General features: G+C 39.5%; 1 protein-coding gene and 1 pseudogene across 9 annotated transcripts in view; both read right to left on the reverse strand.

The window, feature by feature from the left end:
* Window positions 1–1,904: 1,904 nt before the first annotated feature.
* Window positions 1,905–2,613, reverse strand: LOC116549075 (annotated as a pseudogene).
* Window positions 2,614–4,896: 2,283 nt separating this feature from the next.
* The window catches only part of CASP8AP2 (caspase 8 associated protein 2), a 28,734-nt gene continuing 10,878 nt past the window's right edge, over window positions 4,897–22,752 (reverse strand). For 5 of the 9 annotated variants that reach the window (XM_032275241.1, XM_032275244.1, XM_032275240.1 and 2 more), the window contains 6 exons: window positions 21,181–21,296; window positions 16,463–18,711; window positions 11,808–14,916; window positions 10,233–10,332; window positions 8,153–8,205; window positions 4,897–5,525 (listed from right to left, as the gene is read on the reverse strand). In XM_032275241.1, the coding sequence (XP_032131132.1) occupies window positions 5,522–5,525; window positions 8,153–8,205; window positions 10,233–10,332; window positions 11,808–14,916; window positions 16,463–18,711; window positions 21,181–21,296 (5,631 nt within the window). In that variant the 3' untranslated portion in view covers window positions 4,897–5,521. Of the gene's footprint in view, window positions 5,526–7,880; window positions 8,206–10,232; window positions 10,333–11,807; window positions 14,917–16,462; window positions 18,712–21,180; window positions 21,297–22,752 lie in introns of all 9 variants that reach the window. The other 4 variants (XR_004267949.1, XR_004267950.1, XM_032275245.1 and 1 more) reach the window with 4 other exon arrangements.

Consider the following 22,752-nt stretch of genomic DNA (forward strand, 5'->3'; position numbering starts at 1 on the left):
TCACTGCAACCTCCGCCTCTTGTGTTGAAGGGATTCTCCTCCCTCAGCCTCCCTAGTAGCTGGGACTACAGGTGCGTGTCACTATGCCCAGTTAATTTTTGTGTTTTTAAATAGAGACGGGGTTTCTCCATGTTGGCTAACCTGGTCTTGAACACCTGACCTCAGGTGATCTGCCCGCCTCGGTCATGCAAATTGCTAGGATTACAGGCATGAACCACCTCACCAGGCCGTGTGATTCCACTTCTGTGAGCTACCCAGAATAGTCAAATTAACAGAGAGAGAACGCAGAATAGTGGTTACCAAAGCCTGGAAAGCAAGTGGGGAATGGTTACTGTCTAATGTCTGTTGAATGCATAGAGTGGGTAGAGTTTCAGTCGGGAAGATAAAAACGATTTGGAGATGGGTGGTGGTGATGACCACATGTGAGTGTAATTAATGTCACTGAACTGTATATTTTAAAATGGTTAAACTGGCCAGGTGCAGTGGCTCATGCCTGTAATCCCAGCACTTTGGGAGGCTGAGGCAGGTGGGTCACCTGAGGTTGAGAGTTCGAGACCAGCCTGACCCAACATGGAGAAATCCTGTCTCTACTAAAAATACAAAATTAGCCAGGCATAGTGGCACATATCTGTAATCCCAGCTACTCGAGAGGCTCGGGCAGGAGAATCACTTGAACCGGGGATATGGAGGTTGCAGTAAGCCAAGATCATATCATTGCACTCCAGCCCGGGCAGCAAGAGTGAAACTCTGTCTCAATAAAATAAAATAAAATAAAATGGTTAAACTACTACATTTTATTATAGATATTTGCCACAATTTTTTTTCAAACTGTGCATAACAGCATTACTTTTAACAGTCCCGAACTAGAATACAAATGTCTATGACAGTGGGATAAATTGTGGTTCAACTGAAATATATACAACAGTGAGAATTTACTATTGCTATACTCAACACAAGCATGAACCTCACATACTGCTTAATGAAAGAAGCCAAATAGTATCTACAGTTACAATTCCATTTGAAAGTTCAAAGACAAGCAAAACGAATCTATAATAATATAAATCAGGGATAGTGCTCTGATAGTGTTTGTCCCTAGGGAGAAGGAAGGACTAATACTAGGAATGGTGATGGTGGGCACTCTGGAGGGCTGGTAATGTTCTAATTCTTGATCTGGGTGCTGTTACACAAGTGTTCACTTTGTGAAAACTCACCATTTCTTTCATGCACTTTTCTATGTGAATGCCATACCTCAATTTTGAGTTTGACATTTTTATGTCTGTACCTTCTTCCTAACAAGGCAAGAACTATAACATTTGTATGCTTCCTTGATCTCCTCTACTTGCCATTATGTTGATACTGTCTAAAATTATAATTCTGATTTACTGCTTTCTAAAAATATCTTTCTCTCCCTATATAGATCTTACCAAGGTATCTGAACACTGTTATCCCCATAGCTTTTGCAGTATCTTCTGGACTTTTTGTTGAGTATTTTTTCCGAAATGTTTCAATGTGAATCATTGGCAAATCTTTTTAAAAAATTTTTTAAACTTTTCTGTAACTTTAGAGGTACAAATGGTTTTCAGTTACGTGGATGAATTGCATACTGCTGAAGTCTAGGATTTTAGTGCACCAGTCACTGAAGTCACAAATATTGTACTCAATATAGGCGCAGTAGCTCACACCTATAATTCCAGCACTTTGGGAGGCCAAGGTGGGCGGATTGCCTGAGTTTGGGAGTTTGAGACCAGCCTGGCCAGCATGGTGAAACCCCATCTCTACTAAAAATACAAAACTTAGCCGGGCATATAGGTGCCGGCAATCCCAGCTACCCAGGAAGCTGAGGCAGGAGAATCACTTGAACCTGGGAGGCAGAGGTTGCCGTGAGCCAAAATGGTGCCATTGCACTCCAGCCTGGGCAACAGAGCAAGACTCTGTCTGAAAAAATAAAACATTGTTTTTCATCCCTTCCCCATTCCCCCTTCTAAGTCTCAATATCCATTATACCACTCTGTATGCCTTTGCATACCCATAGCTTAGCTCCCATTTATAAGTGAGAACATGAGGTATCTGACTTTTTTCCCTCTGGTTCCCAAGTTTTATTCAAAAACTCATACAAAATATTCCAGATAAATGAATTTTAATCCTCATCTTCCTCCTCCTATTTGTCCTAGTTAATTTGAAAGTAAAATAATTCATAACTTTCTTCACTGTTAGCAACTACGTGCAACCAATTCCATAGATTATTTTTCTTCAAATATTTTTTAGTGAGATATTTCAAATACCTTTAGGAAAAAACTCACCTCGGAAATTATGGTGATCTTGCTCTTGCTCCTTTCCATAGTCACAACACCTCCCTTGAGATTCCTGGCTTTTCCATTCACTTTCCCCTCTTGCAAAAACTGCTCAAAGTTAGCAGCATCCATGATTCCATCTTCTACAGTGGGGGCAATTAAGAGTAAACTTCAGAACTTGCTTTTTTTCTTTTTGCCCCACTTTGCCACAAGCTTTTTCATGAGTGCCATCATGGCAGTGGAAGCAGAAAGGGGTATCTGGATTTTTTGTTTTTTGAGCTGAAGTCTCACTTTGTTGCCTAGGCTGGAGTAGAGTGGCATGATCTTGGCTCACTGCAACCTCTACCTCCTGGGTTCAAGTAATTCTCCCTGCCTCAGCCTCCCGAGTAGCTGTGATTACAGGTGCCCACCACCACATCCAGCTAATTTTTGTATTTTTGGTAAATATGGCATTTTGCAATGTTGGCCAGACTGGTCTCGAACTCCTGAACTCAGGTAATCTGCTCACCTGGGCCTCCCAAAGTGCTGGGATTGGTATCTGGTTTTCAATTTCTGAGTTACTTCACTTAGAATAACAGCTTCCAGTTCCATCCAAGTTACTCCAAAAGACATTATTTTATTCGTTTTGTATGTTTGAGTAGCTCTCCATGGTATATGTATACCACATTCTCTTTATCCACTCATCAATTGATGGACACTTGGTTGATTCTCTATCTTTGCAATTGTGAATTGTGCTGCAATAAATGTGTAGTTGTCTTTGTGATATAGTGACTTCTTTTCCTTCCAATAGAGATCCTTGGTAAACCTTAATGTTTCTATTAAGTCCTCACATTTGAATGACAGTTTAGATAGATTAAAACTTTAAGTCCAATACTTTAAATATGACATTGTTTTCCCTACACCCAGTATTGCACTTGAGAAGACTGAAGTCAATCTTTTTCTTGTTCCTTTATATATTTACTGTAAAAGCCTTTATATTTTTCTCATTACCTTGCTACTCTTAAATTTCAGCATATGTCTCTCATTTGGCACTCTATGGCCCTTTCAATATATGTTTTTTTCCTCCTGGGCTTCTTACCTCAATGTTGGCACACCTACTTCTGGCCTCCATCTTGCTTAAATCCGCTTTCATATTTCCTATATATATATTTTTTTGCTTTCTTCTGGGGGTTTCTCAGGCTGATTTTCCAACTAACTTATTCTGCACCTCTATCTATCCTACATTTTTGTTTTTGTTTTCTTGAGACTGAGTCTCATTCTGTCACCCAGGCTGGAGTGCAGTGTCGTGATCTTGACTCACTGTAACCTCTGCCTCCCGGGTTCAAGCAGTTCTCTGCCTCAGTCTCCCAAGTAGCTGGGATTACAGATGCCCACCACCATTCCCGGCTTTTGGTATTTTTAGTAGAGACAGCGTTTCACCGTCTTGGCCAGGCTGGTCTTGAACTGGCCCTGGCCTTTTAAAATGCTGGGGTTTCAGGCATGAGGTACTGCACCCAGTCTGTATCCTACTCCATTTATTATGTTATTTTAAATGTTTCATTATTTCTTATTCTTGTATCATGTTGCTAGCATCTTTTAATGTTTATTAGTTTCATTTTAGATTCTGAAAGTCTTACATAATCCAGTTTTCTTTTGAACCAGTAGTATCTTTCAGTCATCATATTACTTTGCTTGTAAACTCACTAACCTGGTAGCATGAGATCTTCTGAGTGATATTATGCACTGGAGGACTGACAGCCAACCCTCTAGTTGGTATTAAGGGTTCAAAGAGAGGGAAGGGGACAAGCCCCCATGTTGGAGGGCCCTAGCACTACAAAACCACTGCTAGTTGTTTCAATGTGTAATCCTTTAGGACAGGGCTTCTTCCTTTGAATACCCTGAGAAAAATGGCAATGAGAAAAGGCGCTTCCTAGAATCTAGGGCCTACATTACTAACTCACTAGTTCTGTGAGTCTGAAGGCAGAGGGGTGAAGAAGTAATGCCCCAGCTAATCAATCCTTACACCTGTTTTCTCAAAATCTTCACCCAAAAAGCTCTTGTGCTACTCTAATTTTATCTGTGAGAACACCTGCAGCAGAGATATGGCTCACCGTTCCAGTGCCTGCTGTGAGAAAGCAGGCAAGAGCAATCAGTTTTCTCTAACAAATCTACTCAGAGCCATTCAGCCAGCCACACCCCCCACAAGGAACCACTTCAAAATTGCTTCCTATGTCCCCTGGGACTTTTACCTCTTTTGATGGTTTTTTTTTTTTTTTTTTTTTTTTTTTTGAGACAGAGTTTCACTCTTGTTACCCAGGCTGGAGTGCAATGGCGCAATCTCGGCTCACCGCAACCTCCACCTCCCGGGTTCAGGCAATTCTCCTGCCTCAACCTCCTGAGATTACAGGCATGCGCCACCATGCCCAGCTAATGTTTTGTATTTTTAGTAGAGACGGGGTTTCACCAGTTGACCAGGAAGGTCTCGATCTCTTGACCTCGTGATCCACCCGCCTCGGCCTCCCAAAGTGCTGGGATTACAGGCTTAAGCCACCGCGCCCGGCAGCTCTTTTGATGTTTTAATTATTACCTAAACACAGTAAAAGTAAAATAAACATTCTAATCAAAATACAACAAAACTTTACATGGTTTTATTATACATTACTGTTATTGAAAGCAAACTTTATACAAAATGTTTTATACAGATACAAAAATCCTTGGCTAGGCAAAGCCATTTATGTGTGTCCATACAGAGACACACATACATACATATACACACAGTATTTTACATCATTATAATTATACATATTTATAAATACATTATTTAAATTATTTTACAATATACCAAAATGAGAGGCAATTATAAAAGCAAATAAAAAAAGGGATGAACAATTGAACTAGTCACTAAGTTTAAAATGCTACGAAACTATTTTTTTAATCTAGAAAAGAAAGTCATTTCTTTAAAATATCAAAACTAAAATTTCAATACATCACTGTTGCTTTCATTTTAGGTTCTAACATGTTTAAAAATAAATATTTTGGCCAATAACAGATAAGTAAATCAGAATGAAGACTGGAACAAGCTGAACATGCTGATGTGAAATTAGAGAGTCACCAAGTAATAACAAATGTAGATTATCATCTGGTAATCAAAAAGGTGATAAATCTCCCTCTAGTGCTCATTTAGAACATGAGGAATTTGAAGCTTCTGTGTAGTATGCAATATCAATTAAGACTCCCAGGAATTCAGCAACTTATCTGTAATGTAAGAAAATGCTAAAGTTATGATTCTATTTATTTTTCTGATAGGACTATCTCGTAATGTGTTACCTTTTAAATGAGCTCTATTTAGACAATATTGGTGTTTAGTAAGCTGGCTTTCTCATCTTCCAATTGGTTTCAAAATTAAAAAAAAAAATACTAGCTTTTGCAATCAGTTTGGTAACTATCATTATACTTTGATATTGACAAAAATTTAATGAGACTACAGTACTTGTGGTGGAAAAAAATCAGTTAAGAGGCAAGACAGGAGTGAAATAACCCATGATATGTACTATCCTGCAAGCAAGGAAAATGTCAAATATCAAATTCATTAAATGGTTTTAGATTTTTGGCGAGATACAGTAGCTTATGCCTGTAATTCCAGCACTTTGGGAGGCCAAGGCAAGAGGATCGCTTTTGATGTTTTAGAGAGACCAGCCTGGGCAACATGGTGAAAATCCCATCTCTATTTAAAATAATTTACATTCTCTTCACAAGAAAATGGAAATCGTATTTTAAGATAACATTAAAGTTAAAAAAAAGAAAATTGGTTTAATTTCTTAAAGGCTGCAAAAAAGCAGAGTTAATCTAAAAGATAACCAAGCCACTTTGCCCAGAGCTTTTTAAAAAAGTTTAGAATAAGCTTCTTCAAATTCCCCATTATTTAATCTTACATTCTGTTGTATGGCTTTATTTTTTTTTTCTTTTGAGATGGAGTCTTGATCTGTCACTCAGGCTGGAGTGCAGGGGTGCCATCTTGGCTCACTGCAACCTCCACCTCCCAGGTTCAAGTGATTCTACTGCCCCAGCCTCCCAAGTAGCTGGGATTACAGGCAAGTGCCACCAGCCCAGCTAATTTTTCTAATTTTGGTAGAGATGGGGTTTCGTCATGTTGGCCAGGCTGGTCTCAAACTCCTGAACTCAGGTGATCTGGCCACCTTAGCCTCCCAAAGAGCTGGATTACAGGTGTGAGCCACTGCACCCAGCCACATCCTGAATTATATAAACAGAAATTTAACATCATAATTACATGAACCCAAGAGGCAGAGGTTGCAGTGAGCTGAGATCTTGCTACTGCACTCCAACCTGGGTGACAAAGTGAGACTCCATCTCAAATTTAAAAAAAAGAAAAGAAATTTAATGTTGGCCGGGCGCAGTGGCTCACGCTTGTAATCCCAGCACTCTGGGAGGCTGAGGCGGGCGGATCACCTGAGGTCAGCAGTTCGAGACCAACCTGGCCAACATGGTGAAACCCCGTCTCTTAAAAAAAAAAAAAAATTTAATGTCATAGTAAACTACTAAACATATTTTGAAGATCTCACTAGCACTGTGCTGTATGTCCAAATCTAGTTTTTTTTTTTTCTTTCTGAGAGACAGTCTCACTCTGTCGCACAGGCTAGAGTGCAATGGCGCAATCTTGGTGCTCACCACAACCTCCGCCTACCAGGTTCAAGCGATTTCATGCCTCAGTCTCCCAAGTAGCTGAAATTATAGACACATGCCACCATGCCCAGCTAATTTTTGTATTTTTTTTGTAGAGAGGGGTTTCACCATGTTGGCCAGGCTGGTATAGAACTCCTGGCCTCAAGTGATCCGCCCACCTTGGCTCCCAAAGTGCTGAGATTACAGGCGTGAGCCACTGTCCATGGCTATGTCCAAATACAGTTTCTATTCAGATTTAATTCAAACTTCATTTAATTTAAAATTGGATGTTTTGGATTCAAATAATTAGGACTACAAATCAATTAAAAATACAGTGATACATTAAATATCTTTAAAATTTTGCTTACATAAAAATCCAAAATATTTAAGTAACTGGCTGAGATCTTACAGAAAAAAACCTAATGGGGATTTATTTATTTAATTAGTTTTTAGAGACTGGATCTCACTATATTGCCCAGGCTAGAGTGTACTGCTTATTCACAGGCACAATCCTAGTACCCTACCCTCAGATTTCTGGGCTCAAGCGATCCTTCTGCCTCAGCCTCCTAAGTAGCTGGAACTACAGGTGGTCATCACTACACCCAGTATTCTGCTGATAATTTAAATATTATTGCATTAATAAACCTGTATGTACAAGATGACTTGTAGGAGAAGTACAAAAACTGAGGAAACATGTCTGTGAACATTATTAACAATTTAATATGGTAAATCATGTCATCAGCTTAGATGACAAGAGACTTTATAAATGTTTTGTATTTTAATTAGCACTAATTTAAAAATGTGAGAAATATTAAATTACCATGACAACACAGACTTTACTGCTTATGAACCACATACTGCAATTCAAGAATGTTTGGTTTTATATTTATCTATAAAATGTTTTTAGTAATCAAATGGATTTCCCCCCACCTTAGACTCATCAGCAATCAGAAGGTTGAGGAGAGATGCCATGCTGATCTGAACTGCAGCAGGCTTCACTCTGAGCACGTCCCTGTGGATGAGGTCACCTTAGTTAGATGCCTGCTCGAGCAACCATCCTCCAACCTGTGCCTGAGGCAGGAACTCAACTGGATGTCTCTCACCCACTATTCACATCTTCAGTGACTAACCAGCCATTCACTGTACAACTACAGTGTCAAACATTTATTTTACTAGTCTCCTGTAGTGTAACCATTAACTACCTGCATTTTGACTTTTCAAAGAGCTTCATTAGCTGCTGGAATCTTTCTGAGACCTGAAAATTTAAAAATCAGTGTTAATTGTAAATACCTCAGTAATATTTTTCATCTTTGAAGAATACTTTCATAAGACAGCTAAAGACAGAGAAAGTTACCTTCAATAATAAAGAGATGAAGTAATGTTTAGAAAAGTATCTTCATGGCTGGGCGCAGTGGCTCACACCTATAATCCCAGCACTTTGGGAGGCTGAGGCGGATGGATTACCTCAGGTCGGGAGTTTGAGACCAACCTGACCAACATGGAGAAACCCCGTCTCTACTAAAAATACAAAATTAGGTGGGCATGGTGGCACATGCCTGTAATCCTAGCTCAGGAGGCTGAGGCAGGAAAATCGCTTGAACCTGGGAGGCGGAGGTTGTGGTGAGCCAAGATCACACCACTGCACTCCAGCCTGGGCAAGAAGAGCAAAACTCTGTCTCAAAACAGAAAAAAAAAAAAAAAAAAAAAAAAAAAGGAAAAATATCTTCATATACTAAAGGTGATTATTAGTTAACTTTTCAATATTAAACTTTTGTTTTTAAAGAGACAGAGTCTAGCTGTGTCACCTAGGCTGGAGTAGTGTCAAGAGCATAGCTTACTGTAACCTGGGCTCAAGCAATCCTCCCAGCTCGGCCTTCCAAAGGACTGGGATTACAAGCATTATTTCTTAAACAAGCAAACATCAGTTTACAAAATAAACAGGATTTTCCCAGTCATACTTCTTCCACAATCACCAAGTTTTTAACAGTCCTACAATGAGCCATGCTTTTAAAGAGGCTGGCTAATAAATACCTACATATTCTAACACTCAAAAAGTAAATCTAAGCCAGCTCAGGAGTTCAGATCTAGCCTAGGCACCATAGTGAGACCCTATCTCTTAAAAAAATTTTCTTCACGCCTATAATCCCAGCACTTTGGGAGCCCAAGGCAAGCAGATTACATGAGGCTAGGAGTTCAAGACCAGCCTGGCCAATGTAGCACAACTCTGTCTCTACAGTAATCTACTAAAAATACAAAAAATTAGCTGGGTGTGGTGGCACACACCTGTAATCCTGGCTACTTGGGTGGCTGAGGCACAAGAATCACTTGAACCCAGGAGGTGGAGGTTGCAGTGAGCGAAGATCATGCCACTGCACTCCAGCAGGGGCAACAAAGTGAGACTCTAACTCAAAAAAAAGAAAAAGAAAAAGAAAAAGAAAACTACTAACTTGAATTCAAAAAGAAAAAAATTCAATCTAAGCATTTGTTTACTTTTATTTGTCTGAAACAGGGTCTCACTCTGTCTCAGGCTGGTGTGCAGTGGTATGATCATGGCTCACTGCATCCTCAACCTCCTGGGCTCAAGCGATACATTTGCCTCAGCCTCCTGAGTAGCTGGGTCTATAGGTACATGTCACCATGCCCTGCTAATTTTTTTGTTTTTTGTAGAGACATGGTCTCACTATGTTGGCCAGGCTGGTCTTGAACTCCCGGGCTCAGGTTATCCTCCCTCCTCAGCCTCCCAAGTAGCTGAGACCACAGGTGCACACCACAGCATCCTCTAATTTTTTTTTTTTTTAGACGGAGTTTCGCTCTTGTTACCCAGGCTGGAGTGCAATGGCGCGATCTTGGCTCACTGCAACCTCCGCCTCCTGGGTTCAGGCAATTCTCCTGCCTCAGCCTCCTGAGTAGCTGGGATTACAGGCACACGCCACCATGCCCAGCTAATGTTTTGTATTTTTTTAGTAGAGACGGGGTTTCACCATGCTGACCAGGATGGTCTCGATCTCTTGACCTCGTGATCCACCCGCCTCGGCCTCCCACAGTGCTGGGATTACAGGCTTGAGCCACCGCGCCCGGCCGTCCTCTAATTTTAAAAAATTTTTCTATAGAGGCAGGGGTCTTAATATATTGCCCGGATGGTCTCGAACTCCTGGTTGCAAGGGATCCTCCCACCTTGGCTGTGCTGGGATTATACGTGAGCCACCACACCCAGCATAAATCTTAAGTATTTAGAGTAGCAACATCTATGAACAAATAGAGATGTAAAAATTGGGTAGTTACCTGATTTGGATTTTTATCCAACTTGGCAGCTAAATATGTAAATGTTTTAAATGATGGCCCTCTTTTCTGACACTCCAGTAAAATTTCCCGGTCATCATTTCTGAGGAGGAAAAATCTGTATTTAGTTTTTGTACATAATAGTAGGAAGGTAATAAAAATCCCACTGCTTAAAGTCCACCAATCAGGGAAATTTAAACCCATAGGAAAAAGGAAAAGTGTATATACAGAAATAATGACAATGGGTATCTCTGAGAAATAAGATTTAGATGATTTTACTCTATGAACTCCTATGTAATCTACAACAAGTGTACTGATTTATTTTCCTAAAGACAAAATTAAAGTTTTTTTTTTTTTTTAATTCTACCTTTAATGTATACACTAAAAAACTTAGGGCCCAAAGATGGTCACAGACATAATAAGCAGAAGAACCAGAACTAAAATAGAATCCACATCTTCTAATTCCCAGACCTCTGCTTTTTCTAAATACTCTGACCAAATGTGTGTTTAATACAATTGCTGAGATTTTATACTGCCATCTGCAAAGTTATCTGAAATGGGGATTTGAGGACTGTGGAATTTGAGGACCATGAAAACTGATCACCAGTTTTCACAACACTCGGCTTCTCATTAAGCATTCTAGTCAAGTATGTCTACCTCTAGTCCAGTGATTCATAACTGTTGTTACTTCTACATCTGAATGAAGTCTTAATTTTCTTAAACAGTTCATATGAAACTCAAAAGGATAACTGGTTTAAAAACTGTAAACTTCTAATTTGGAGGAAAAATCAAAGTATTAGGTTGCTGCTAAAGTAACTGCGATTTTGCCATTAAAGTAACGGCAAATGGATTAAGGATTAATCCTTAAAGTAATGGCAAAAACCACAATTGCATCAACCTATACCAACACTCCCATTTTTGCCGTTTCATCACTTGTCATTCCTTCTAAGATGTGCTTACACCAGTTGCTTCCAAATGAAATAATAGTTTTCAATTTAAAAAGTGAAGTTAAACACAATTTTTAACTTTTTTTACTACTTTTTTTTAACTTCACACTAGAGCTTTTCAAAGCAAAAAGCTGTATCCATGATGGTACTGCACACCTCTGGTTAAGAGCCACTGTTCTAGACTGTTCCACAGTGCAGCAGTCTATAATGTATCTTCAACTAAATTTGGCTACTTTGAAGTCATCATCTTCCTTATTTTAGGATAAAGCTATGAAGACATGACAGATTAGGTATCTTTAGGTTTTAGGATTTTTTTATTTTGAGAGTTTTGCTCTGTCACCCAGCCTGGAGTACAACCTCTGCCTCCCAGGCTCAAGCAATCCTCCTGCCTCAGCCTCCCAAGTAGCTGGGACCACTGGCCTGCACCAACATGCCTGGCTAATTTTTGTATTTTTTGTAGAATTTCACCATGTTTTCAAGTTGGTCCCAAACTCCTGGGCTCAAGTGATCCACTTGCCTCAGCCTCTAAAAGTACTGGGATTATAGCCATGAGCCACTGCACCCAGCCAGACAGATTTGATTTCTGAGCTCAAAATTTCTTGGTGATTTAAATGTCTCACAAGAGTCTTACCTTGTCCATAAAATGATAATTTCTCCCTTCTTTTTAATAACATTCTTGGCAGAAAGGCTTGTAGAAGTGGTGAGTGCTGCTGATGAATCCTTAATCCCTGGAGATGCCTTTAATGATGAGAGATCTTTATTCACAGGAGGGGCCCTCTTCTTACTGACTTTCTTTCGGTGAGCTTCAGTATTCTCACAAGAATCTTGGGTAGGTTTTTTGGTCTTTTCCCTGTTGGTTGAATCTGTTTCCTTTCTTTGTTTTTTATGAGAATAATTTAGATCAGAAAGGTTTTTTCTCTTTTTGTGAGCATTATGCAAAGTCCCAGGCAACTCCGAATCATCACAATTTGATGCTGGCTCTGATTTTAATTTGTCCTTTTTTACTTCACATGAACTGGGAGATTCTGTGGTCAAGTCAATATAGGTGTCCTCAACAATGCATTCCAAAGGTCTGTTTGCCATTTGCACCTTTTCTTCCTTACAATTATCTTCATCTACATGGATCACCCCACACCCCAAGTCTTCAACAGCTAATTTAGGATGATTATCTTCACTTTTACTCTCACTTGAAGCATCTTGTGTCAAATCAATGAAAGCACCTACAGTATCAGCCTGCAAAGAACTGTCTAATATCTGAGCACTTTGATTTAAATTGCCTTCAGAACATCCCAAATGATCAATATTTAAAACTGTTACTTCTATGAATTCCCCCAAGTTTTTGGTTTCAGTAACTGGATCTTTTGTTAGGTCTATGTATGTGTTTGGAAGATGACCCCCAACAGGGTGTGAGAGTTCTTCCACTGAAGGCAATTCTTCAATGCTTTCAGGCACTTTTGGTTCCCACACTTGATCCAATTTGAAACATTCATCAGCCACTTCATCACTATGATCTGTCTTACCTGAAGCATCTTTAAGAAATTCATATATATCAGGAACCTGTGTTTGTATCACAGAGCTCTGTTCTTCATGAGTTGACTTACTGCTATCAACATTTTTATTGGAATTTTCTGCTTCTTCCACAGATTTAAAAAGTGTGTTCTGACATGAAATATATTCTTTCTCTACTGCCTCATCAGCTTCCTTTCCACACTTGGGCAAAGATGTCAGTGATTCATCAGGCATCATACTCTGTTTAAGACCAGAAGTAGATGGTGTTGCACGCCGTATTTTCACAATGAAATGATCATTGGACTTTTCCATTATGACAGCATGCATAGGTAGATTAGGGTGGTACTGAAAGCCTGGAGCAACAGATCGGCTTGTCCAGGATGAAGAACAACTTGATTTACTGCTTGAATTATCAGACTCCAGAGCTAAATGAATATCTTGCTCAGATGCATCCTCCTCTTCAAGTAAGGCATCTTCACTAAAATGAGCACTAATGACTTCTTCAGGAGTTGAACTAGATGAAACATCAGGCTTTAAAAAACTGAGATGACCATCTGACTTCAGAGGTGATGGTACTGTTAAAGAGACGGCTAGATCTTCAAGAAGTATGGAAGAAATGCAGGGTTTGCTCTTTTCTGCACTACACACATTATCTTTACTTAAAGGTAGGTTAGTAGACACTTCAAACATACAACTTTCATCCAACACATCAGGATGAACTGGTAATGGAAGCCCTGAAGACAGAGACGGACCTTTTTCAGATGATAATAATGACCAATTATCATCACTAATAATTTTAGGACATGGAGAAGCCACCCCTGAAACTAGTTCTTCTGTACAAGCTGGTATGGACTCGCACTTAAGAGTCTCTAGCAGCTGCTTCTCTGGAGTCTTTAACTCCCACTCACTTTTTTCAGTACAGTTAACACTGCTGTCTAGAAGATCAGAACCTTGCAACAAACTTTTAAATATTTCACCCATTTGTGCATCACTCACTAAATTAAAAGTAAGGCTAGATGCTTGCTGTTCAGTAAGAATCTCAAAACTTCGTTCTGGCTTCAAAGCTGCATGCTGGGATGTCGGTGCATCCTCTATGCTGCTTCCTTCGTTTTTTTCTGACTTTGGGGTGCTTGGATGGTGTAATTCTAAGGAGTGCTCTTCAGATTGAGAGTTCTTTATATTATCAAAGCAGGCGTTAAAATTTTTTTTAATGTCATGCTTTACTGTGTTAATACAGGAGCTATTTTGGTCTTGATATTTTTCCTCAGATTTTTTACATACTAGTGAAGACTTATAATGAACAGTGTCTTCTGATTTTGGTAATTTTTCTTTCAGCGATTCTTTGTTGTCCACACTCCTTTTCTGACAACTTGAAGACTGTGCATTCTGTTTACTTGTTTTTTCAAGTTTGCCTTCATCACTACCTCTTCCAAAGTTCATGGAATTTACTAAGATTTTCCTAAGCTTTGCAAACAAATAATCAAGTTGTTCATCTACAAACTTCCACAATTTCTTTTTCATATCTGGTAGCTGCTGTTCAAATAAACGATCAACTATGCCATTCTTTTTAACTTGCTTAAGTTTAGATTCTATAACATCACAGAGATTCTTCTGTAAGGTAGTCACTGATTTAGAGATTTTGTATAAGTTGAGATGTTTAATTAGAGATGTAAAACTCAAAATTGCTGACTCAATAATTCTATGAAATTGTATTAATGAAAATTTTGCCTTGAATTTCATATAATTTTTCCTTACATGTTTTCTTATTATTCGGAACATGTGCATGATCTCTTGTTCAGAAGAAGGTACAGCAATAATTGGAACTATTTTTTCCAAGCTGGAAGTGCTCATTGCTTTATCTTTCTTCTCTGTTTTTGAAGATCTGCTAGATTTACCATGTTTTTTATTCCATTTGTTATTGGTCTGATGGACTCTTACATGTGTCTTCCTACTGTCTTTATCCAAACACACAGTACTACTCCCACCTGCTGGGATAGTCTTTGAGTTCCGCACTTCAGCTCTAGGCTTGGCATTTTTTTCAAAACTTCCTTGTGGTTTAGATGTTTCACTATCACTTCTAATTTCTCCTTCTTCTAATTCATCTAAAGGTGAATTCTTACATGTGTCTTCTTCTGTACATTTGTCGGATTTGTAAATTGGCTTTTGATTTTCCTTATTGAGATCAGACTGACTCCTAGAGGTAGAATGAGCTGAATTTGGTAAAAATACATCTGTAGAAGACAAAAGTATATTAAACACATCTATAGAAGATAAAAGTATATTAAAGTTTAGTCATTTGACATGTCCATACTAAATATAACAAAAAATTACTGAGGCACTTCACTGTTTTACTAGTTCTTTTTTAGGCAGAATGTGAATGCCTAATACTTTTATCATTGATTTTTTCTTTCTTTTTTTGTTGTTGATTTTTTTTTTCTTTGAGACGAAGTCTTGCTCTGTTGTACAGGCTGGAATGCGGTGGCATAATCTTGGCTCACTGCAACCTCTATCTCCCGGGTTCAAGCAATTCTCCTGCCTCAGCCTCCCAAGTAGCTGGGACTACAGGTGCCTGCCACCACACCCAGCTGATTTTTGTATTTTTAGTAGAGACGCCATTTTACCATGTTGGCCAGGCTGGTCTCAAACTCCTGACCTTGTGATCCACCCGCCCTCAGCCTCCCAAAGTGCTAGTATTACAGGTGTGAGCCACCACACCCACCTGTATCATTGGTTTTGATTGGTCTTAAAAAGTGCTCAGGTGTCTGACAAGTATAGAGTTTGGTTATTTGAATGATCATCAATTATGCATTGTGTCTTTACTTCATTTTAGTAGCATCACCTACTCTAAGCCATTTGATGATGGCTTTTGAACAACAAAAATACCTCAGAAAGCAAGTAAACGGTATTTAAAACAACCTGTCCTAACACTCCCTTCTTTGTATAAATAACTAAAAATTACCTAAATGGGCTGGGCATGGTGGTTCATACCTGTAATTCCAAAACTTTGGGAAGCCAAGATGGGCAGATCACTTGATGCCACGAGTTCCAAGACCAACTTGGCTAACACAGTGAAACCTCATCTCTACCAAAAAACAAAAATTAGCCAGGTGTGATGGCACATGCCTGTAGTCCCAGCTACTAGGGAGGCTGAGGCAGGAGAATTCACTTGAACCCAGGAGGCAGAGGTTGCAGTGAGCTGGATCACACCACTGCACTTCAGCCTGGGTGATGAGTGAGACCCTCTCAAAAAAAAAAAAAAAAAAAAAAAAAAAAAATTACCTAAATGTAAGACCCTGTCTCAAAAAAACAATTACCTAAATGTAGACTAAAGACTCCACGTTGGCCAGGCGAGGTGGCTCATGCCTGTAATCCCAGCATTTTGGGAGGCCAAGGCAGGTGGATCATGAGATCAGGAGATAGAGACCATCCTGGCCAACACAGTGAAACCCCGTCTCTACTAAAAATACAAAAAATTAGCTGGGCATGATGGCAGGCGCCTGTATTCCCAGCTACTTGGGAGGCTGAGGCAGGAGAATCACTTGAACCCGGGAGATGGAGGTTGCAGTGAGCTGAGCTCACCCCACTGCACCCCCCCCGAAAAAACACCAAGACTCTCTCTCAAAAAAAAAAAAAAAAAAAAAAAAGACTCCATGTGCACTTCTACATACAGGGGCTGAATAATAATGGTACTTTTTATGTTATCAAAAAAGCACCAGTTTATCTTATGGATTTTACATTCTCATAAAAAGAGAAGTTATAGAATATATCAACTATTACCTTTATGACTGTTATTATACACTGGAACTTGAGGTGGGCTTTCATTTCTAAAAACTTTTGCTACGGGTCTCACTGGACTATTGAGAGGACTGATGGCTTCTGGAATAGGCCTCAGGTGATTAAGGTCAATGCTCAAAACTGAGTTATCATCATCATGATATACTGAGTTTGTTTCACCAATTTCCATTCTGTGGTCCATTAACTCAGTCTGCTGAAGTGAAGAATCTAGAGTCTCTTTAGCTAAGCAAGGCTCCAAATGACACGACTTACTCTCAGTCAGTGGTGTAACTGTAACAGAAGGCTCAAATTTTGGGCTATTATCTTCTGAAAGCATTATTGGCAAAATATCAGCTTCTCCAACTGAAGGCTGCAAAACACTTTCGGTGGTTTCACCCACTGTTGTTGAAAGTGCCACCTTCATTTCCATATCTTCAGAAATACCACGAGAATCTGAATTATCATTTCTTTTGGTATTCAATTCCAAGGCCAAGTTTTGGGACACATCTATTTGTAATACATCCATTACCACAGGAACTGCCACCCTTGGATTATTAATGGTTTGTTTCATTTCTGTTGATGGAAGCAAGGATTCTGTTTGCTGTATTTCCACAGGAGATGAGAAGGAAGTCTCTGTAGTACAAATGGGCACTTCACAATGCACAGTACTGTCAACAGATCTAACTAACAAACAATTTTCTTCTTCCATTTTGGCTTCTGAGATACTGATCCTGGGTTCAGTTATTGCTAGAAGAGCAACCTCTGGTTCCAATAACGTTGATTTGGGTTCCCCTATGGTATCTTCACTGACAGAGGCACCCCCCAAGATATGTTCATTGATGGAAGGAACACATGCCACTGTTTTAGCTGGCACTGAAGACTCTGAATCACATACACCACTGGACTTGGGAACATCAGTTATTTTATGATGATTATCCTGAGAAATGGGTTGCTTCTTAGCAGGAGAAAGAGTTAAGTTCAACTTTTTCATAAAACTCAATTTTAAGTCTTTGTTTTTTGTTTCATTTGAACCACTCTCACCTTTCATTTCAAGCTCTTTATTATCTGTTCCTTCAGAAACACCATTATCAAGGACTTCTCTCTTACCAGTATTTAGCTCATTCTGTTTCTTTAAATCAGTAGTGGTTTTCTTAGTTTCCTTATTAGCCTTCTGCAAATGTTCTGTAGGTATTCTTTTTTCATTTCTAGTATGCCTACTTTCTTCTTTGCTTTCTCGTTCTCTTTTCCTCTTATCTTCAGTTCTATGTCTTTCCGCTTTTAAAGGTGTATTTTCCCATTGGTGTATAGCACCAACTTCCTTACAGTCAATGTTTTTGTGAGTTCTACTGTTTGAAAGAGAAGATGGACATCTCCCATCTTGAAAACTATGATTGTTTACACTCCTGTCTCTTTTACAATCTTCCCATCCTCTTCTCTCTTCTACATGGTATTTACTTGAATTATGAGAAAATTTTCCTATTTCATTCTTAGAATGAGGAAGTGATGGTCGTTCAGATCTTCTCCAATGATCTTGGTCCTTTACTACTGATTTAGGTTTTTGATCAGCTTTTCTTTCTTCTTTATCTTGTGATTTAACTTCTTTTCTATTTATACTTTGTGATCTTTCACTTTGTCTTTCTAGTTTTTTGTCACTTTGAGAGTCTACTCGACTGTGTGACCTTTCTCCAGGGGTCTCCTTCTCCCAAGAAGAGTTAATGCGTTCACCTTTATAGTCAGAATCTGAGTTACTTTTAAACTTTGAACTTTTGTTTTCAGTCTTTGCTTCACCTTTACCATATTTCTCAGAATGTCCTTGTAGCCTTTGACTAGCTTCCAAGATCCTTGGTTCACCATCACCACAGCCAGTACTTAAGTCTTTTCGTAATCTATCAGTTCCTCTGCTAAACTGACTATGTCTAATATCTTTTCTTCCTCTTCTATTATCCTCATTTGAGCTACCCTCACCAACCTGATAATGAGAACGTGACCAAACACCATTGGTGCAGTGTTTCTCAACAGATGAAGGTAAATGTGAAGTACTCCTTTTATCAGAATGTGATTTTCCTTCCTTTTCCAGAGTTGGCAGTGAAATGCTATGATGTGCATCTTTAGAAACATCACTTTTAGCTCTGTGATCAGACTTTGAACAATCATCCAAATGTGGAGATCTAGATTTAAGATCTTTTGTTTTAACTGTATCAAATGTCCTTGCAGTTTTATGATTATTTCGAAAATGTGGAAACTCAGACAATCTATTGAGAAATAAAAAAACAACAAAGTTAAATGATATTTAGCAATATTCCAAACTTTATTCACATGAGTAATTCATGATTAAGAAATTACCAGCTTTGGCCGGGTATAGTGGCTCACACCTTTAATCCCAGCACTTTGGGAGGCCGAGGCAGATGGATCACTTGAAGTCAGGAGTTCAAGACCAGCCTGGCCAACATGGTGAAACCCTGTCTCTACCAAAAATGCAAAAAAATTAGCCAGGCGAGGTGGCAGGCACCTGTAATCCCAGCTACTTAAGAGGCTGAGACAAGAGAATTGCTTGAACCTGGGAGGCAGAGGTTGCAGTGGGCCAAGATTGCGCCACTGTACTCCAGCCTGGGTGACAGAGCAAGACTCTGTCTCAGCCTCAATCTCCTGGTTGAAAAAGAAATTACCAGCTTTGGCCAGGTGTGGTGGCTCACACCTGTAATACCAGCACTTTAGGAGGCCACGGTGGGACGATCACTTGTTTGAGCTCAGGAGTTCAAGATCAGCCTAGGCAACATAGTGACATCCTGTCTCTAAAAAAATACTTTTGTTTTAATTAGCCAGGCATAATGGTACATGCCTGTGGTCCTAGCTACTTGGGAGGCTGAGGTAGAAGGATCACTTAAGACCAGGAGGTTGAGGCTACAGTGAGCCATGATTGTGCTATTGCACTCTAGCCTGGGTGACAGAGTGGAGTGAGACCCTGTCCCTAAAAAAAAAAGAAGAAAAATAAATTACCAGCTTCCAACTAAATTATCCAGTTTTAAAATATGAATTCTCTTTCATGTGCTTTGCTCAAAGAAGTTTTGAGGACCTGTCAGATCTATCCCAGTACTTGCCAATGTCTCTTAGACTTACTTCACCACAGTGCACAACTTCCCAGCTAACCACAAGTTCACTTCTTTTAGAACAAGTGACATTATTTTCTTGCCTTATTCATTCTGGCTCAACTGAAACACAAGGCAAAGTAAAATCTTGCTAAACAACAGACATGATCAAAGTAGAACTCGATATAATTCCCTATGCTAGTTTTCTGTTTCATATACAATCCCGTAGCAAGCCAAAGCACTAATGGCTATCTTAAGGTGTTATATAGTATGCAAAAGTAAAAAGGAATAAAGAGTTGTACTTCTTTCCTAGGAGAATGGTATATATTTACTGTTTAAAACACACAAAATCTAAGTCTTAAGGTTTTATATAGTGTTTAAAAAAACCAGTAGGTTTCAGGCCAGGCATGGTGGCTCATGCATTTTGGGAGGGCCAAGGTTGAGTGGATCACCTGAGGTCAGGAGTTTGAGACCAGCCTGGCAATGTGGTGAAACCTTGTCTGTACTAAAATACAATAATTACCCAGGTGTGGTGGTGTGCGCCTGTAATCCCAGCAACTGGGGAAGCTGAGGCAGGAGAATTGCTTGAGCCTGGGAGGTAGAGGTTACAGTGAACTGAGATCGTGCCACTGCACTCCAGCTCAGACGACAGAGCTAGACTCCATCTCAAAAAAAAAAAAAAGGAAGAAAAAATACTGGTAGATTCCCTAGCAATAAAATGTAGATAGCTCATTTTAACTTTTATTTTTGAGACAGGATCTCCCTCTTTCACCCAGGCTGAGTGCAGCGGCACAATCATGGCTCACTGCAGGCTTGACATCCTAGGCTCAACCAATCCTCACATTTCAACCTCGCAAGTAGCTGGGACTATAGGCACATGCCACCACACCTGGCTAATTTTTAATTTTCTGTAGAGACAGGATCTTGTTATGCTGCTCAGGCTGGCTCAAACTCCTGGACTCAAGCAATTATCCTACTTCGGCTCCCAAAGTACTAAGATTACAGGCGTGAGCCACCATGCCTGGCCCATTTTGGCTTTTTATAGTAACTTCATGTTCCTGAACTTCCATAACTTCTCTGAATTTTCATAAATCTATTCCTAAGTATTGTGTAGAAAACCCCAAAACTTAAAAAAACTCAGAAATATAGGGAGATTGTTATAAAATAAGAGAGGATTAGAAAACATACAACCTCGCTGGGCGCGGTGGCTCAAGCCTGTAATCCCAGCACTTTGGGAGGCCGAGGCAGGTGGATCATGAGGTCAAGAGATCGAGACCATCCTGGTCAACATGATGAAACCCCGTCTCTACTAAAAATACAAAAAATTAGCTGGGCATGGTAGCACGTGCCTGTAATCCCAGCTACTCAGGAGGCTGAGGCAGGAGAATTGCCTGAACCCAGGAGGCGGAGGTTGTGGTGAGCCGAGATCGCGCCATTGCACTCCAGCCTGGGTAACAAAAGCGAAACTCCGTCTCAAAAAAAAAAAAAACCAGTTGAAATAGTAGTAGTCACCACTCACATTAAAGCCTTAAGTATTTAATAAAATACATTATTTTCATCTTTCCTCTCAAGGTTAAAAATATTCCACACATCAATATCCATGTAATTTATAACATCTATACCACTCAGTAATACCTTTGGTGAAGATTACTTATTTCTTCATCCTTGCGGTTTATTTCCACTCTGGCAGTTTTGATAAGTGCTGAAATATTCTTCTTAAGAGACTGGTTTTCACTTATTAAGCTGAAATTCTAAAATACCACAAAATATATTAATGAAGTACATACCTATGGGTTACTAATACTACTGCATATATTAGCTGGCAATTATTGAATGTTAACTATATGCAGCCATCACACATTTAATCTTATATAATTCATAAGCCCTATGAAGAGTATTATTCCCCCTTATACAGGTGAGGAAGCTGAGATTATGAGAAGATAACTGGCACCAGAAATAGTCCCACTTAAAGCGAAACTACTTAAAACAGAGATCGAAATGAAAAACCAATTGACAGCAGAAAAAGTAAGTTCTGCCTAGAATATGATCTTGAAAATTGAAAATAAAAATAAGAATTATATCATATTTAACAGCTTGAGTTAAACTTGCAAAGATGTTTTAGTCCAGGCTGGGCAGAGAGGCTCATACCTGTAATCCCAGCACTTTGGGAGGCTGACGCAGGCATATCACCCAAGATCAGGAATTCAAGACCACACTGGCTAACATGCCTAAACCCTGTCTCTACTAAAAATACAAAAATTAGCTAGGCATGATGGCAGGCACCTGTAATCCCAGCTACTCAGGAGGCTGATGTAGGAGAATTGCTTGAGCCTGGGAGGGGGAGGCTGCAGTGAGCTGAGATTGTGCCACTGCACTCCAGCCTGGGCAACAAAGCAAGACTCTGTCTCAAGGGAAAAAAAAAAAAGATGTATTAGTCCTCAGATAAACAAAGAAATAATTGAGAGTTCACTGGTTTTTTCAGAGGAAAGGTAAGGAAGAGAAACAATTTTACCAAAAAGTAAAAACCAGAACAGGACATGACATTCCTGATTTTTGCAGCACAGTCACAAAATGGGTCATTCTGGCAAAAACTGAAGTCATCATCACTGTCCCCCAAGAGCCATGTTAAACCTGTATCTTTGCTCCTCAAAACCATTATTTTAAACCAGTTGCCATCATCTCCACAAATTTTCTATTAGCTAACTATTAATTGCCCTAAGTCTAACAGATGTTTTATATCAATGCCATTTAACAAATCAAGCCGGCCGGCGCAGTGGCTCACATCTGTAATCCCAGCACTTTGGGAGGCTGAGGCAGGTGGATCACGTGAGGTGAGGAGTTCGAGACCGGCCTGGCCAACATGGTGAAAACTCATCTCTATTAAAAATACAAAAATTAGCCGGGCACATGCCTGTTATCCCAACTACTAGAGAGGCTGAAACAGGAGAATCACTTGAACCCAGCAAGCAGAGGTTGCAGTGAGCTGAGAGTGCACCCCTGCACTCCAGCCTCGGCAATGGAGCAAGACTTCGTCTCCAAAAAAAAAAAAACTATCAGTTTCATCAACTCAGAAAATAATGCATACGTGCCACATTTGCTATTTCATTTAATACTAAAAGAAAGCTTCCTTATGAATTATCAACACTTTAACATTTTAATTTCTAAGAACATTTTTTATCTTTTTTTTTTTTTTTTTTTTTTTTTTTA

Source organism: Sapajus apella, unplaced genomic scaffold, assembly GCF_009761245.1.
Source record: "Sapajus apella isolate SASKATOON/1434 unplaced genomic scaffold, GSC_monkey_1.0 scaffold6, whole genome shotgun sequence".
Lineage (NCBI taxonomy): Eukaryota > Metazoa > Chordata > Mammalia > Primates > Cebidae > Sapajus > Sapajus apella.